This window comes from Onychostoma macrolepis, chromosome 11 (genome assembly GCF_012432095.1).
Source record: "Onychostoma macrolepis isolate SWU-2019 chromosome 11, ASM1243209v1, whole genome shotgun sequence".
Taxonomy (NCBI): domain Eukaryota; kingdom Metazoa; phylum Chordata; class Actinopteri; order Cypriniformes; family Cyprinidae; genus Onychostoma; species Onychostoma macrolepis.
This window is the reverse complement of record NC_081165.1, coordinates 28302891-28320543: the sequence shown is the minus strand read 5'-3', so window position 1 is coordinate 28320543 and position 17653 is coordinate 28302891. Positions and strand designations below refer to the sequence as shown.

The 17653-nt window shown below is 31.9% G+C and overlaps 1 protein-coding gene across 3 annotated transcripts in view; it reads left to right on the top strand.

Moving 5' to 3' along the window:
- ldb1b (LIM-domain binding 1b) overlaps positions 1-17653 on the top strand; it is a 38579-nt gene that overhangs the window by 4575 nt on the left and 16351 nt on the right. The window contains exon 3 of one of the 3 annotated variants that reach the window (XM_058791546.1): positions 4306-4422. In XM_058791546.1, coding sequence (XP_058647529.1) covers positions 4395-4422 — 28 coding nt within the window. In that variant the 5' untranslated portion in view covers positions 4306-4394. Of the gene's footprint in view, positions 1-4259; positions 4423-12033; positions 12146-17653 lie in introns of those variants that run through there. The other 2 variants (XM_058791545.1, XM_058791547.1) reach the window with 2 other exon arrangements.

The window sequence follows — 17653 nt, the reverse complement described above, 5'->3', positions numbered from 1 at the left end:
TTATTACACAACTTCATTTCTGAACTTGCTTGTTTTGTTTTCTTTGTATGTATGGATTGCTTGGGTTGTTAAAGACATCTGGTGAAAATATCATGTCAACAGCACCTTTAGAAATATATTTACTGAGAAAAATGGTGACGCGTTCAACACTTATTTTACCCGCTGTATTTATTTTAGTTTTTTGTCCCCCAGCCCTAGTGACTGCTGAAGACAGACAGAGCTTGTGTTTGTGTGCACAAACTGCACAAGGGGGAAATTCATATTTGTAATTAAAAATACATTTTAATATTTTTAAAACATTTTTTATTTCTAGTTTAGTATATATATACTTGTGTTTGTGTGCTAATTTATATGTTTAACTAAAAAATTAATATTTAAATGTTTGTATTTGTGCACAAGCAGGACATATGGGAAATTAATATTTGTAATTTAAATTAATTTCAATATTTTCAAATATTTTTATTTTAATATTTTAAACATTTATTTATTAATTAATATTTCTTATTTATATATTGATTGATTGATTGATTGATTGCCCCCAGCCCTAGTGGCCGCTGAATCCCGACAACACTGAAAGACAGACCAAAAATAAATGCGTAATTAACATTTATAATAATTTTTATCTTTAATATTTAATTAAAATGTATTATTATATTATTAAATAGTATTTCTTTATTAACTAATATTTTTATTTTATTTTTACCTCCCAGCCCCAGTGACTTCTGAGAAACATACAAAATAAATGGGAAATTATTGTTTTACTTAAAAATAATTGTTTTATATATATATATATATATATATATATATATATATATATATGTGTGTGTGTGTGTGTGTGTGTGTGTGTAAATCAAGACAGGCAAGTCCAAGTCGAGTTGCAAGTCCTCAACTTTTAGCTTCAAGTCTTAAACAAGTCATTAGTGCTCTTTGCTCAAATTAGTGTCTCAGTATTAATTGCCACATCAAATTTATAGTAATTTATATCAGGATGTCGGGTAGAATATGTTTTAGTTTAATTTTATGTGATATGGGTGCCCTTAGTAAAACTACTCAAGTTTATTTAGGGATTGTGCCAAAATACAAGCAGTGAAAAAAACTATTTTATTAGTAACAGAATAGTAAAGACAACAGAATTTCATAGAAAATGAAGCTGCAATACTTTGCATGTGTGCATAAGAAGAATATATGCTTCTAGGTGTTATATCTAAACCAATGAGCCATTATTTGGAACCTCAATGAAACAGATTTAAAAACGAGAGCAGAAACACAGAAAGAACCGCTTTCAAACAACCAGAAGAAATAACTGCTACCATACTTTACATGTGAGAGGAAACATGCAGACAAACTCATGAAGAAAATGCTGTGCTACCATCCTTTATAACTAAGAGTAGACAAAATGTTGTACATTAAATGTTAAGTTTATAATATGCATAGTTGATCGCTAAATTTAGAGCGCTATATACGGACTGATTTACAACACGTGAATTCAGTTATTTATCCCCAAAGAAATAAAAGTGAAATGAGTGCCTGGTGAAGAGGCAGAACAGTTGAGTATATTTCATAGTTATATACACAATGCTCATTTTGTGAAAGAAACACTTCTTCAAATTATATTTTAAATGATCATTAGGCCTATTGCCGCTTTATTTTCCTCCAAATATAGCTAAATTGTTTGCAATGATTAATTTTAAATCTAGATTAAATCAAGGTTTATCTAATAATTCTGTTGCACCAAACTTTAAACCTTTTAAAAATAAGCAGGTTTACATTTTAACCCATCATTTTCATCCTGGATTTAAGTAGCCTTTAGATTAACTTTAATCCTGTTGCACCATAAAATAAAACTCAGATTTAAATCTCGATTACGGATTAACTTTACATTTAATGGAGGTTTAAATAAAATAAAATGCACATGTTTTTTGTCAGATCTCCACTGTTTTTGTTCAGTCAGTTACATATTTTAATTGCATGTGCATTTTATTTTATTTAAACCTCCATTAAATTTAAAGCACGAAATGGACTCAAATCCAAGTCAAGTCTCGAGTCATTGCTGTCAGAGTCTAAGTCGAGTCTCAAGTCTTCTTTAATTATGTCGAGTCGAGTCAAAAGTCATCAAATTTGGGACTCGAGTCTGAGTCAAGTCCACATCCCTGATACATACATATATGTGCATTTACCTCTTCTCTTCTCTTCTCTTCTCTTCTCTTCTCTTCTCTTCTCTTCTCTTCTCTTCTCTCTTTTGTCTTTCATATGGCTTTGTTTAATAATGTTTCAGCTGCTGAGCTGTGAAGGTTTCAGTGCCGATGTATTTTGCGCAGCTGTATTAATTAATCCCTCCGTTAGTAATGAAGGAGGTTTATAATGTTTAATGAGCGCTTCCATAGACTTACACGGGAAAATAACACAAGCTTGTCTGATCATCTGGCAGACGGTTGCTAAGGTCGTACTGCTCAGTAACGGCAGGATTAGTGAATTGGAGGGGTCAGAGGTGAACATCTGCAGGTAAAACAGCCGTGACCTCTGTGATGACCTGTAGAGCTGCTGAGGTCAGTGCTGCTCTGTGACACCGACGGGATGAATGGATGAGACAGGGAGGGAAATGGTGATTTCGGAGAGATGAACAGTAATAAGAGAGAGAGAGAGGCAACCTGTGACGGTAACAAGCCACTCGCCCCCATCTATCCTCTCTCTCTCTCTCTCTCTCTCTCTCTCTCTCTCTCTCTCTGCTGATACATTGCAGACGAAGACATTTTTGTCGCATGAGCTTGTGTTTCTTCAAGAACAGAAGTGAATGGAGTCTAGTGTGACTGATTGCTTTCATGTGAGCAAAAGCAGGCATCTTAGAGGGCAACATGACTGTGCTTCACAATGCCTTACAATGCCACCTCTATAGGCAGCTCACTAGGATTTGGAACAGAGCCAGAGGTATTTTGTCTGAGAAAGCGAGAGCAGCGTCGCCTCCAAAAACATCAGATGAGAAATGATTGACTTCACAAATACTATAGCATATAAGATCAAATGGTGTGTAAATCACTGATTTTTTTAAAATTAGTAATGGTGATTATGACTATCAAAAATTCAAACTAAAAATGCTTGAACTGATTTCTCTTAACTTGACACTGAGTCTGTCCACTGATTTACTCCATAATTATGTTTTTGGATTGTCTTCATTTTGTGGAAAATATTGGAAGGCAATTTAATTGATTCGTTAGATTCATTTCCGGCATACCAGGAAGTTAATTAGATCAAATTAATTAGGAATTGGGGGCTGCAAGGGAGTGTTAGAGGGTCCGTGGAAAATTTGGTGTAGAAAATGCACAAAACAATTAAATTTAAAAAGTAAATCAATAATAAATAAACATATATGAAAAATAAACAAGTAATAAAAAAATATATAAATTATTTAAAAATTTATAGAAATAAACAAAAACATAAAAATGTGATTAAAATATGTAAATAAATAAAATTATGTATAAATTATTATATAATAAAGAAGATTAAAATAAGTTATATAATAATTAAATAAACATTTATAAGAAATAAAAAGATTAAGTAATAAATAAGAATTTAAGTAATAAATATGCAAAAAAATCAAATAAACATAAAAATTAAATTAGAATAAGTGAATAAATAAATAAAAATTACAAATTAAATTAAAGAATTCTAACAAACAAAAAAGATTAAACAAGAAAAAAAATTAATTCATGAATAATTTAAAAATGTAATAAAAAAGCAAATGCATAAAAATTCTATTAAAATACATAAATAAATAGCTAACAGTAACTTCATAGAAGCTAAATATTTTCCCAATAATATTTTAGACATATTTATAATATACATTTTTTCACAGTATAATTGAAAGTTCATACAAGAAACTATATAGATGCCTTGTACGTTTCAGCACGGGGGTCTTTCATGTGACGATGATCATATTTCATGAAACCCCCTGAATTAGACGATTAATTAGATGCTTCTTGATAATGGTGATGTAAACAGTGATCCATATGCCTTTGAGCTGAAAACTGATTAAACCATAAATGACACTTATATTGAACTACAAAAGCCAAAGAAGCGCAGTCCAGCGCACAGAGATTACGTGCGTCTCTCTCCAGCAGCGCTGCTCTCCGCACACTAATGAGAGCGAGCGGCTCCGTCTCTCTGCTCTCATTCCTTTGTGCTTGTTCTTTTTTTAACCTTTCCCTCTCTCTCTCTCTCTCTCTCTCTGTGTTTCCACTCTCTCCTCCCTCTCTGGCTCTCAGAGCTGCTGCGTGTGTGTGTGTGTGTGTGTGTGTGTGTGGAAAACAGACGCCCATGTGAGCAGCAGCAGCGCAGGAGAATCTCATCGGCTCCGTTCCAGCGTTCGGCCGCGGCTCCGGCGAAGGGGATGTGAGAAGATGTCCGTGGGAGGCTGCGCGTGTCCCGGTAAGCTCCAGGCTTTCGCTGCAGTGACATACGGACAGGTTCAGAGGTGCAGAAACATGGCTGCCCGTCTTCTGACGTCTGACTTTTGAAGACGCTGCTTTTCATTTGCTCAAACAGCTGGTTTGTGTTGCTGACATTTAGGAGGTTTTCTCCGCCAGGGTGCGTCGGCAGCTTCGTTCCGTGGCCTAAATCTCAGAGTTGGGGGGTTTGTTTTGTTAAATGGAAGAGCAGGGACTGAAATGAAGGGATAAATCAAAGGTTTGTGGAGTGGCTTGATTGGAGGGTAAAGGTCACGTCGCGTTTTAAACTCGACCCCTGCCGTGTGACGCTCACACACACACACGACATCAAACACGCTTTCTGTCACATCTCAGACGATTTGTGTGTTTGTAGTTTTGTAGTGGAAGAGAGCAGGTATTTGTGAGTGTTTGACACTAAATAGAGACGCTCTCGCTTACAGTACAGCCACGTCTATCATATAAATCAACAAGTGTTCGGATAGCATGATGCATTTAATAGACAAAATAGTTCAAATTTAATTTGATCTTCTCAGTATTTTCATGTTTTTATTAGTTTAGCAGCATGGTAATGTCAAAATACTGTTAAACTATTGTATATCTCATACATAACACAATGCATTTAATAATAATAATTTAAAAAAAAGGATTTTACCCAATATTTGCAAGTTCTTATTAGTTTATTAACATGATAATGTTAAACTATATTGTCAAACTATTATATATGTTACATAATATAATAAAATGCATTTAGTACCAAAAATATTGACAAAATATTTTGAATCGAATTAAAAATAAAGTATTTTCCCCAATATTTACATGCTCTAATTAGTTTATCAACTTGATAATCTCGTGTTGTGTAATATATATAATGTGTTATATAACATAATGCATTTAATACTAAAAACAATTGAAGTATTTCACAAATATGTGCTTGTTTAATAGCTTATCACTTTATTTGTTTATTAGCTTATTAAAATAACATCAATCTATTGTCAAACTAGTTATATATAAAATGCATTTAGTACCAAAAGAATTGACGAAAACCTAATTAAAAATTAAGCATTTTACCCAGTATTTTAATTTGCTTATTAGCTTATCAGCATGATAATGTCAAATTATGTATTTCATATATAACATAACATAATGCCTACCAAAAGCTTTGATAGAAAATAGTTTAATAATATTTCACCCAATATTTACATTAGTTTATGCCTATTAGTTTTTCAACATAACATCAAACTATATATTGTCAAACTACTATATATATGTGTTACATAATGTAAAATAATGCATGTAATAGTAAAAACTAAAAATATTTCAAATGTAATTAAAAATAAAGTATTTTGCCCAATATTTTCATTTGCATATTATCCCATCAACATGATAAAAGGATTATACATTTTCTAAAGCTTGGTCTGTCTTCGCTGATTTGACTCGAACACTTTCTCAGCTCCTCCAGTGTTGTGTGGCGTCGCTCTTTGTGAAAGATAAACATTTCCATCTTTCCAGGGAATGTGTGTGATCCAAACACAGACAACGTGTTTGACTTAGACGGAGGCTCTCAGGGGCCAAAGGGCCCTCCAGACCTCTCATGTCTCCTGTGTTTACAGCGTGACGGAGTCTCTTCCGTGAGGCCTGATCTGATTCTGTCTCACAGGACTATTTTAGAGTATTTACAGTCTCTGAATACAAACACTGAACGCTGTTGAACACAGAAGAAATGATAAGTCAGTTAGACAGTTAGTGTAAATGTAGAAACACATCACATTACAGGAGTCATTTCTGTTGATTTTGTGTTAGTGAGCTCTTATAAAGTTCAGTAAAGCATTTCCTTCCTCGTATGAAGCTTTACGAAGCATTAAATTCATTCAAGCACGTGAATGGAGCGGCTGTAAATCCAGACGATTCAGCACCTGTCCGTCAAACGGGAATCTGACACCTGAGTGTGTATGGATTTATTGATTTGCGTGAGGTTTCAGATTGATTTGTGGCTTCATGACTTCATGGGCTGTTAAGTTTATGTTTTGTGATTCAGTGGAAGCTCAGATTCTGTCTGTGGGGACTGCAGTTGGACTGTTTTGTGGGAAATACAGGTGAACCGACTTCAGCTCTGATCTCTGATATCAGCAGGTTTGAGTTCGATTTAGGGCTAGTGTATAGTAAACATTATCACCGCTGTATAAGACCCCTCGTGTCTATGAGATGTCCTCGTGTGAGAGCCGTGTGTGTGTGTGTGTGTGTGTGTGGTCTCAATCCACATCTACATGCGTGTTTGTGTAAAAACACTGATCTCATGTTTTCTGTTTTCTGTTTTGCACTTCATTACCTGCAATTTTAAGCAACCAAATGAAATATCGTTCAACAAACGCATTGATTTTCTGCTCAAATCCGATTTTTTGATGTCTCATGTCAGACATGGATGAGTAAAACATCATATTGTACATTATCATAACATCGTTAGCATGAACATTTGTCACTGTTCAAAGCAACAAACACTCTAGACTTAAAGTCACCATGAAATCAAATTTGATATTCATGGATTTTTATCCAGTGATTATAAACTTTTGTCAAATAAAATTGACTTGACAAAAATTTAATATTTTTAATTATACACTGAATTTGCTACTTGAAAAAATATGATTAAATTGTAAAAAAAAAAAAAAAAAAATTAATTAAAATAATATTAATATAATTAGATTTTTAATGTAATTTTGTATTTATGAGAATTAATGAAGAAATTTTTCAATTTATATACACCAAAACAATTTTATGATATAAAACATTACTTTTATATCATATGATAAAAATAGAATAGAATAATATTTTATTTATCTGTATTATTATTTAATATAATATTAAGATTATATATATATTATAAATAATATAATAAAAAAAACATATATAATAAATATAATACAAATAAATTTCTGCACCTTTCTGTGTAATACTATAACACTAAAGTGCAATTTATAAATTACTATAACACTATTACTATAAATTACTATAATAATGTAATTTAATATAAATGACTATAATTTATTACTATAGTAGCAATTTAATAGTATAATAGAATTAACACTGCAATACTGTAATACAGTTTTGTAATATGTGCCACATTTACATTACGTTACATAAGGTATGTATGTAATATTATACGAGGTATCATTACGTTACATTATGATGAATGTCAAATCACACAAAAATGGCATCTGATTTATTTCGACATATGAAAGTGGCCCAGATTGGAATTGAAAATGTAAAATGGAATTGTGATTTTTTTTTTTTTTTTTTTTTCGGATCTTGTTGAAATGAAGCTGCGGTGTGAAGGCAGCCTCTCGATCTCACACATCACCTCGTTATTGCTCTTTCCTCCTCTCTGTCTGCAGGAGGAGAGGTTTGTGCTCTCATGCACAGAGTCACATGGTCTGCTTGATTAGAGGAAAATCACTTAAAGCAGAGCGCTGCAAATACGGCAACAGCCCAAAGCAGCGCAGACAGACAAAGAGGAGGAGGAGCGGCGAGGATGTGTGTGTTGAAGCGGGAGGTCGTGTCTCTGTGTGTCTGAGTGTTTCTCCGGCAGGCTCATCTGTCATTGGTCAGGCTGTTTCTGCTCATCAGACCTGCTGTCTCCTGCACAACGCCACAGATCTGGAACAAAATGGCTTCCTGTGCAGCATCAGAGCGATGTGACGTTACCCATCAGCCACCAGACACACAGACTGACACCGTGTGCACTTCACTCTGCCTCGTGTGATCTGAACAGTGAGCCGACTCTGTCATGTCGTTTGGTTTTGATTGATGGAGTTTTCTTGAGGAGTCTCAGAAACTCTTTTACAGCTAATAGCAGACAGTTTAGCATAAAGGACACTCGTGTTCTTATAAATAAACCATCTGTTTGACATTTTATTAGTAGTGAAGACGCGAAAAGCGGAGGAACAGACGAACCGAATCAACTGAGAGAGTCGTTTACACAGGAACCGTTCCGATTGATTCAAACTCGTGACTTCGATCGTTCAGTTCAAGCGATTCACTAGAAAAAAGAGATCAAAAGAGTCATTCATTTTCCAGTTTCGACATCAATTGTAATGATTTTAAAAGCATGTATAGTGACAGAGCTTTTCCAAACTCAGAATCAGTTAAACCTTTGCGTCGCAAAATGATTCACGGTTTTGAAGCGCTCCAATCGGATCCGTATCGTGAGTTTGATTTATATCGGGACTTCGCATATCGTGAATAATTTGATTAAGATAGGAACTTCAGAGCGGGTTCGCCAACTGAAACCTGGTCTAAAGTCAATGGCGCAATATTATTTTTGTTATTTAAAGAGCATGTGTTAGTAATATGTGCCTAAAGCGGGTCCACAACGCACGTACACTCTGCTTATTACACACACAGGGACGCAGCAGCACACAAACATTTGTAAATATGAAAAATTAAAGGATTCAAATGTAAAAGATTATCATTGTGTACATAAATATAAAAATGCCTACATGTCAAAATGGATAGCTTTGGTGGAATCCAGCTTAGATGGTTATACCGATCTGAAATGATGGTTTGCCAATCATTTGATTCAGATCAGAATATTATACAACATGTTATATTATCTTGTATTATGTTATATTATTAATATTTTAAGTTAGGTTTTATTTTGTTTCCATTTATTTTGGAAAGTTTTAATTTTGCCATTAATTTTAAAGTTTTTTAAACTTTTTTAAACTTTTTTAAAATGTCTAATTAATTTTTCACTTTTTAAAATTTCAGTTTTAGTCATTTTAGTACTTCAATTTAAACTAAATAAAAATGAGAAATGTTGCCATGGCAGTTTACTAAAAATAGCTTTTTATGTATATTTCATTTCTTTTCGGTTCATAATTATCTATATATTTGTTGTTATTTATATATATATATATATATAAGTAAGGGATAAATGCACGACTAGCTGTGCATTAAACAATTTTAATGCACGACGTGGAGGCCAAGAACCTCTTTGTGTGTGTGTGTGTGTGTTTGTGTGTTTGTGTGCGAATGATGTGGGTTTGTGTGCATCAATTAAAGCAGTGCATTAATATAGAACAGTGATCAAACTGACTTGGAACTACCTGCACATTAAATGGTTTTAATGCAAATGTGCCAGCCAATCAGAATCCAGTACTTAGACAGACCATGGAATAAATATATATATATATATATAATGATTTCTGTACGTGAATTGATAGTTCAGATTACACTGAACTGAATTACAAAGTGATCACAGATGTCTGGAGAAATAATATTATATTATAGTTTTTATGAATATTTTTAGTTATTCAGTTATTTTAGATTTTCAATTGCATTTTAAATGTCTCTTTAGTTTTAACTGAATTATTTCAGTTTTAGTTTTAGTACTTAAACTTAAATAAAAGATAAATTTGAAATGTTGCCCTGGCTACTCACTGAAAATAATTTTTAAAATATTTTATTCATTTTATTCATCAGTTAATGTTTATCTCATTTAAAATAACAAAAATGTTTTAATGGTTTAGTTTTAGTTAATAATAACCCTGCTGAGTTCATAACTTGTTTGAAATGTTTATCACTGCATTGTTACACACATAATTAATGTGCTATTATAGTTTTTATTAATGTTTAGAATTATTATATCTTCCATTTTCATAAAAAATCTTTAATTTTTTTGTGTGTGTATTTGTGTGTGTGTGTGTGTGTGTGTGTGTATATATATAATTTATTTTTTTTTTTTGAGCAACAGTAGGCAGTATTGTAGTATTTGGTTCGTGTCCGACTCTCACCACTAGGTGTCGTCTGTTGTACTCGGTCAGTAAGCAGACTCGCTCTGACAGCTCTTCTCCGAGCCGTTTACTGCGTCTGAACAGATCAGGGTGTCTGTTGTGATCACTGAGTGTGTCCCCTGAGACTCTGCTGTCCGTCTGTAGCGCCTCCAGCTCGCTGCATCCTGATCCAAACGCTGTGATCAGCACTTTACAGCAGCATTGATTTACAGCTTAACGCCACAGAAATACAGCAGCCCCGCGGGAGACCTGTCAATCATCACAGAGCCACACCCACCTCTTTGTGTCAGAGGGGGGAGGAGGGGCTTGACTGCTCAGAGCTGTCAATCCAGGGTCACTTCTGTTCATTATATCTGTGAATCAGAGTGTGTGCAGAGGTGCATCATGGGTCACATTCTCACTGCTTAAAGGGAATAGGTGCAACAATCGCTAAATTTGCAAATGAATAATCATTAAGGTGCGGACACTTCGCACCAGTCACTTCAATAAGAATCAATGTGTTTTCTAACTTCTGCACACAGACTTCGCTGTGGGTTTAAGTTGGTCATGTGAATTTGCCGTGTTCATTAACCATGTTCATGCAAAACCTGGAAATATGAAGGAGGATCTTAAAAAATCATGGATTTATCTATGTACAGTTTTTTAAATTGTGTACAGGAACAGATTTTATGGAAGCCTGTTTTCGCCACAGAAAAAAAGGTAATTGCAAAATATGTGTGTGTGTGTATATATATGTGTATAAATATATATATATATATATATATATATATATATATATATATGAAAAAAATTTGTGTGTTTGTGTGTGTGTGTGTGTATATATATATATATATATATATATATATATATATATATATATATATATATATATATATATATATATATATATATATATATATATATATATATATACACTTTTTTCTGTGGCAGAAATGGGCTTCATAGTTTTTATATATATGTGTGTGTGTGTGTGTGTGTGTATTTGCTAAATAAATACCTATATACCTATATTTGCAAAAATTTATCAATTTAATTCAAAATTGTAATTCAATTTAATTTATTTAAATAAATTCAAATGCATAATTTCAAAGGTTTTTAAGTTATAAATTAAATAAAAATTTTTTTTTTTTTTAGAAATTGCAAATTTTTAAATTGTGCAAAATATAAAAGGATTTTTAAAAATATTTATCCAGTGATCACAAATGTGTGTAAAATAAATTATTTTGTTTTTGAGTGCAATTTATAAAAATATTTTTAAAAATCTTTATCTAGTGATCATTTTATTTAGTGTCAGTACAAAAAAATTAAAAACAAAACTGAGATGACTTGGAAAAAAAACATTATTTGCAATATGCTCAATTTGCTGTTTGAATTTTAAAAAATATATTATTATTATATTCATATATAAATAATATATACTGTATATATTCGCAGGAACGCAGGATATATATATATTCATATATACATGTTATATTCACATTTTTCTGAATTAAAAATGTTGTTTGAAAAAAATTATATTAAAATATTATTATTCAAATTTTTCTGAATGATTCCACCTATATATGCATGCAAATCTTACAGATTCGTTGGTCTTAAAGTGTGGGGAGCCCATTGACTGAGTATTAGTATGAGTGAGAGTATTGTGCTGTTATAATGCTAGTCTGTCAGCTGCGGGGCAGTTTTCAGGGGCAGCAGGGGCTTTGCATTAGCGGCTGTTATCAAGCCTGTGACAGATGTATACTCTTGACTTCCTGTTGACTGGGGAACACAGAGGGGTTAGATAGTCCTCAGCCTTCCCCCATCACTGTAACTACACCCTTCAGCCGAAAGCCTGGCCTCCAGAGATACTCGAGCTCCACACGCGTGTGTTTACTGTACACAGCATCAGCAGCATGACGAACCAACTCGACACACTCGGTGAGAATGCAGCTTTCTGCTGGATTATTCGCTGTTTTGGGCTTTGATTACTTGATTTTATGTAGAGTTTGACTTAATATCAATTTCATTGTAAAGTACTTTATTGGCATGATCGTGTTTAAAATATTAGCAGAGTGTTGTACACAAAACAAGTAATGACAAGCAAAGAAAATGCAATATAGCAATAAATATAAAATGGCGTTAAAGCAAGGTACTAAATAATTAATAAAATAAGATTAAACAAATAAAATAAATTCATTAAATAATTATAACTTTATAATTATATTTAATTAAATAATTATAAGAAAACAAATATATCGATATATTAAATAATTATCATTAAAAATATATTACATATCTATAATTAAATAATAGATTAAAAATGAATACAAGTAAAAATCATTATTTATATATTTAATTAAATAATAATAAGTGACATAAATAACATTTTAAATAATAAAAATATGTATAAATATAAATTAATTAAATTAAAATGAATGAATGATGCAATAAATGATGCATATATATATATATACAATTATATATGTATTTGAATGATAATAAATTAACATTATAAAATTAAACATTATAAAATTTAAAATAATAAAATTAATTACTTGTATATGTAATTCAATAATAATACATTTAAGATCAATAAAATTTTAAGTGACATTATATATAATAATAAAAATTTATAACATTAAAACTAAAAAAATATTCAAAATGTCTATATTTGATTGAATGATAATAATAAAATAAATACAATTCATTAATTTAATTAATATATATAATAGACATTTATCAAGACATTATGAAAAAAACTACAATAATATATGTTTGTGGATGGTCTTTGATTGGCAGTTGATGGGTAACTGTCTTCTCCCAGAAACATCTGCATCACTGATATGATATTGAGTCATTATATATATATAGAACTCATCCACAATATCCGACGCAGGCAGTGCGCTGCATGAGACAAAAAAGTAATATAGCCAAAGCCGCTCTTTAGTGTAACGTTAGATGCATGTTGGCTTTATCAGACGATGTTGCGATTATAAATGAGTGACTCCTGGTTAACATGTATTAATGAGTCGTGTTTAGTCACTATTTAGTGTGGAATTTTTCTACAGTATTCGCTCATCATGACAGTAAAATAGTGCGTTCTAAGTCAATCTACTGCAGTTTTTCCTCTCAATCAGTAGAAAATGTGGTTAACATCCAGTCATGCATGAAAAAAATAAATACCGTCATATACCGTGAAACCGGTATCATTTTGAAAAATACCGTGATATAACTTTTTGGTCATACCGCCCAGCACTACAGTGAACCCTAAAATCATATTTACCCAGTGTATTGTGTTGCAGAGCTGCTTTGAGTTTCTCCCAGCATGCTTTAGTAAAGTTAAACAAAGTCCGCTAACACAGGACCGCAGTGCATCTCTAAACGGGTTTAGCGGCTCAGAGATCTGATCCCAGAGCGGTTCTGAAGGATCTGAGCGCGTGTTCAGCGCAGCGTGTGTCGGGTTGAGCTGTAGACAAGGCCTCGTGTGCTTCTGACAGCTAAAGCTGAGTTTGACCCCCACACACGTCAGGAGATTAACCTTTGTGTAGCGCTTCAATGCCACAAGCCTTCCTGGGATGACACTGAGAGCGTTTCCATAGTGACCGCAGGAACCGCTTCTGATCTTCTGAACATGTCGATGCATTTTACGTGTTTTTATTGGCCCATGTGTCTGTTGTATTCTGTATTTATTCATGCACAGCATTTCTGGCTTGTGTTTTGGTGCATATAATGTGAAGATGCTCTTTGGAGACGAGTAATGACAAGAAAAAGAAATAAATAAGAATTGTATTAAAATGAGGTGTTAATAAAATGATAAATAAATCAATGTAATAATTATAAATATGTAATTGTATTTAATTAAATAATAATATATTCAAAACAAATAAAATGAAAAATAAATGTAATTAAATATATACAATTAATAATAAATGAAAAGAATAACATTAAAAAAATTCAGCATAAACAAAAACTTAATTTCTTTTACAATTATTTTTATTTATTATTTATAATACATTTTATTTATGTATAATTAGGGATGCACCGAATGTTAGGCAACCGAAATTGTAAGCGAAAAGACTGAATAAACATGACGTGATGCGTATGATGATTAAAATCACGAAATGGCTTTAAACAATTAAATACACTGCAGGACGTTATGTTTTCTAATACGCACATGGATTGCATGTGTTCAATCAGTGCTGCACCTTAGCCAGGGTTCAAAGTTCAAAGCGCGAGGAAAATCAGTTCGTTGCTCAGTAAACTTTTTATGAATTCTTTAAAGGCATGTGACAATGTTATACGTGCGACAAACATCTTCCCAAATTCATAATGAGAATCATTTATAAATCTGCTGCTGTCAACAAAAACAAGCACTGAGATCTTCCTGCGGGATTCCGCCAAAATAAAAGCTCCATCAACATTCATAAATGTTAGTAATGTAATTTTACTGTTGTTCTGTAAAATAAAATTTAAAAGTCAATACAATAATAATCATAACCAATAACAATAATAATAATAATAAGTCAAGACAATAATAATGATAATAATAATTACCTTTCAACAGCTGTATTAATACATTATAACATTCACACATAGTGTTTAAATTGGGATCTGTAATATATTCTAATGTTTTAAAAGAAGTCTCTTCTGCTCAGCAAGACCGCATTTATTTGTACAGTAAAAAAATACATGCCTGATTCAAGAAGGGGGTCTCAAAAATGGCCAAAAAATATTGTTTTACTAACTTATTCATTTTAAGTTAAGTTTTGCTATGTTAGTATTAGGGCTGGACGGTTTTATAGATTAATTTGAATTTAATGTTTTGCCATGATTTTATTTTTTAGAAATCAAGGAATCACGATTTTGAATTGAAATATTACCAAATATTAGAATTAGATAACAGTAAAGAATAATTTATGTTTGCATCATGACAGGCTGAAAGCTGCTGTTCATTGTTTTTACAGAACATTTATAATTAATAATAGTCTACTGGAGTTATTCCTTCAGTCATTTTGAATTTGATTTACCTTGACTTTTGAGATTTTTTTTAAAAGCATGTTCCTCGTATTATTTCTTAACATATAATATGTACAAGATGTAGTTGTAGTTCATGCATCTTCTCTGTGAAGATATTTAACAAGTGATTAGTTTAACATTTACATCATGTTGACAGCTTCATGTGTGCTGCACTTGGAAGAGAATTTACTTTAACTAGAGTTTAATAAAGAAAAAGTTACTTGAATCATGTTCATGTTCAATTTGACTAGTTAGAAATCGTAAAAAAATTGAGAATTGGTCAAACGTTCTGAAAAAATTGAGATTTTAATTTTTTTGCCATATGGTTAAAAAATGTTCAGTGTTAAGTAAATATTTTTAAATTGTTGTTTTGTAATTGACTTTTTTTCTTTGAAATGTTCAGTATTCGGCCTTCGGCCCAGTGTTTCGTTTTGTTGGGCTTTGGCCAAGAATTTTCATTTCGGTGCATCCTATATATAATTAATAATAAATAAATAAATAATAAAAAGTTTAATTTAAAATTTATATTTAATAAAGTAATAATACATTAAAAATAATAAAATGTAAAATAATAAAAATAAATAAATATACATTTATCAAGACATTATGAAGAAAAATAATATTTGTATTAATATGTATGTGGAACTGTCTTCTCCAGTAATGGGTCAGACCTCAGAACACATATGCATGACGTGTAAATGCACTGCAACATGTTTTGACAGCGTGATGTGAACCTGGATTGTTTGTCAGTCTATAACGCGGGAGCGTAACGTCATCGGCATTGATTATCCAGCTCTGCGTTAAGTGGCTTACCATTGACCTGGGTCAGAATTGATTATTTGAAATTCCCAGCTGTATAATTGTCATTTATCGGCAGCTTGTCAGTCGAAGAGCATCAGACTATGAAGTGGACTAATGCAATTGAGATGTTTGCGTGTGTAATTGAATCATTGATTTGCTTTGACAGGCTTGAGTATGCTAATCTCCTCAGAAGCGTGCGTTATGCTGTTATTAATGCTTTATGTTGTGATTTGCTGACTGAAAAATGCATGAAGCATATGCATGTTCTAGAGTTTTACAGGCCTTTGCATCTGAATTTTGCATTAAAGCCTGTAAATTGATCATAACGTAAGCTGCACTTGGCGCTGTAGAGTTGATGTGTGCATTTGTAAGTCAAGATTTATTTCTTTATCGGTCGATATGTGAAGTGATGACAGAGAGAGATGTGAAATGTGCTTAGCAAACAAACAGCGCTGGGGGAGGGAGACGGACAGAGACAGATCCATCTCACTGAGAGAGACAGCGCTTTAGCTCATTATTTGTCATGCAAATAAAATGGACTACATTCAATTGAACTGAATTGGAAATTCAGATGGGGCACAAAATGCATAAACGTGTCTCAAACATTCGATCTGCCCATTCCTAAATATATTCAGTTTCATGATTGTGTTTACATACAATAGAGTCGAAGCATTATACATAAGTAATGTCTAGAAAATGAAATGTATGATATAACAATAAAAAATAACCATAAAAAATCTAATAAAATAAGATGCAAAGTAATTAATATATATATACGTGTGTGTGTGTGTGTGTGTGTGTGTGTGTGCATGCACCTCTGACTCTAGTATGGAGGAAGCTTTTATGACCAAAGTCATTAAATACCAACCACTCCTAAATACCATTTCAGAGATAGGTTATCGAGGCCGACTACTTGTTTTCATATTTGGGAGCTTAGGACACACACACAGGCTGGTTATAAGAGGGCTTCAACAACTTAGGATGCCCAAAAAGAGGGCTAAATGGTTAGCAATATACTGTGCTTTGTCGTTGGTGGAGATATACCCATAACAGCTGAGTGATATGCTTAATATTGTGAAGATCTGCTGTATTGCACTGGTTCATGATTTTGTTCATGTATTTAACTGCATCTAATATACTTATGTCTCTGTAAATCATTTCTTTTACGTGGACTTAAATAAATGTGTATATATATATGTGTGTGTGTGTGTGTATGTGTGTATATATATATATATATATATATATATATATATATAATATTATTAATATGTGTGTATATAGTTAATAATTATTATAAAATTGTTTTCATATTTTTATTCATTTTGCACCTTGTGTGTGTGTGTGTGTGTGTATATATATATATATATATATATATATATATATATATATATAATATTATTAATATGTGTGTGTATATATAATATTAATATGTGTGTATATCTTTTAAATTATCTTTTAAATCTTTTATATACATTTATATCTTTTATCTTACATTTATTACTTTGCACCTTATTTTAATACTATTTATGTGTGTGTGTATATATAATTAATGCATATATAGATAGTATTAAAATAAGGTGCAAAATAATGAATATATGTTATAATGTTCATCTTTTTCATTTGTCTTAT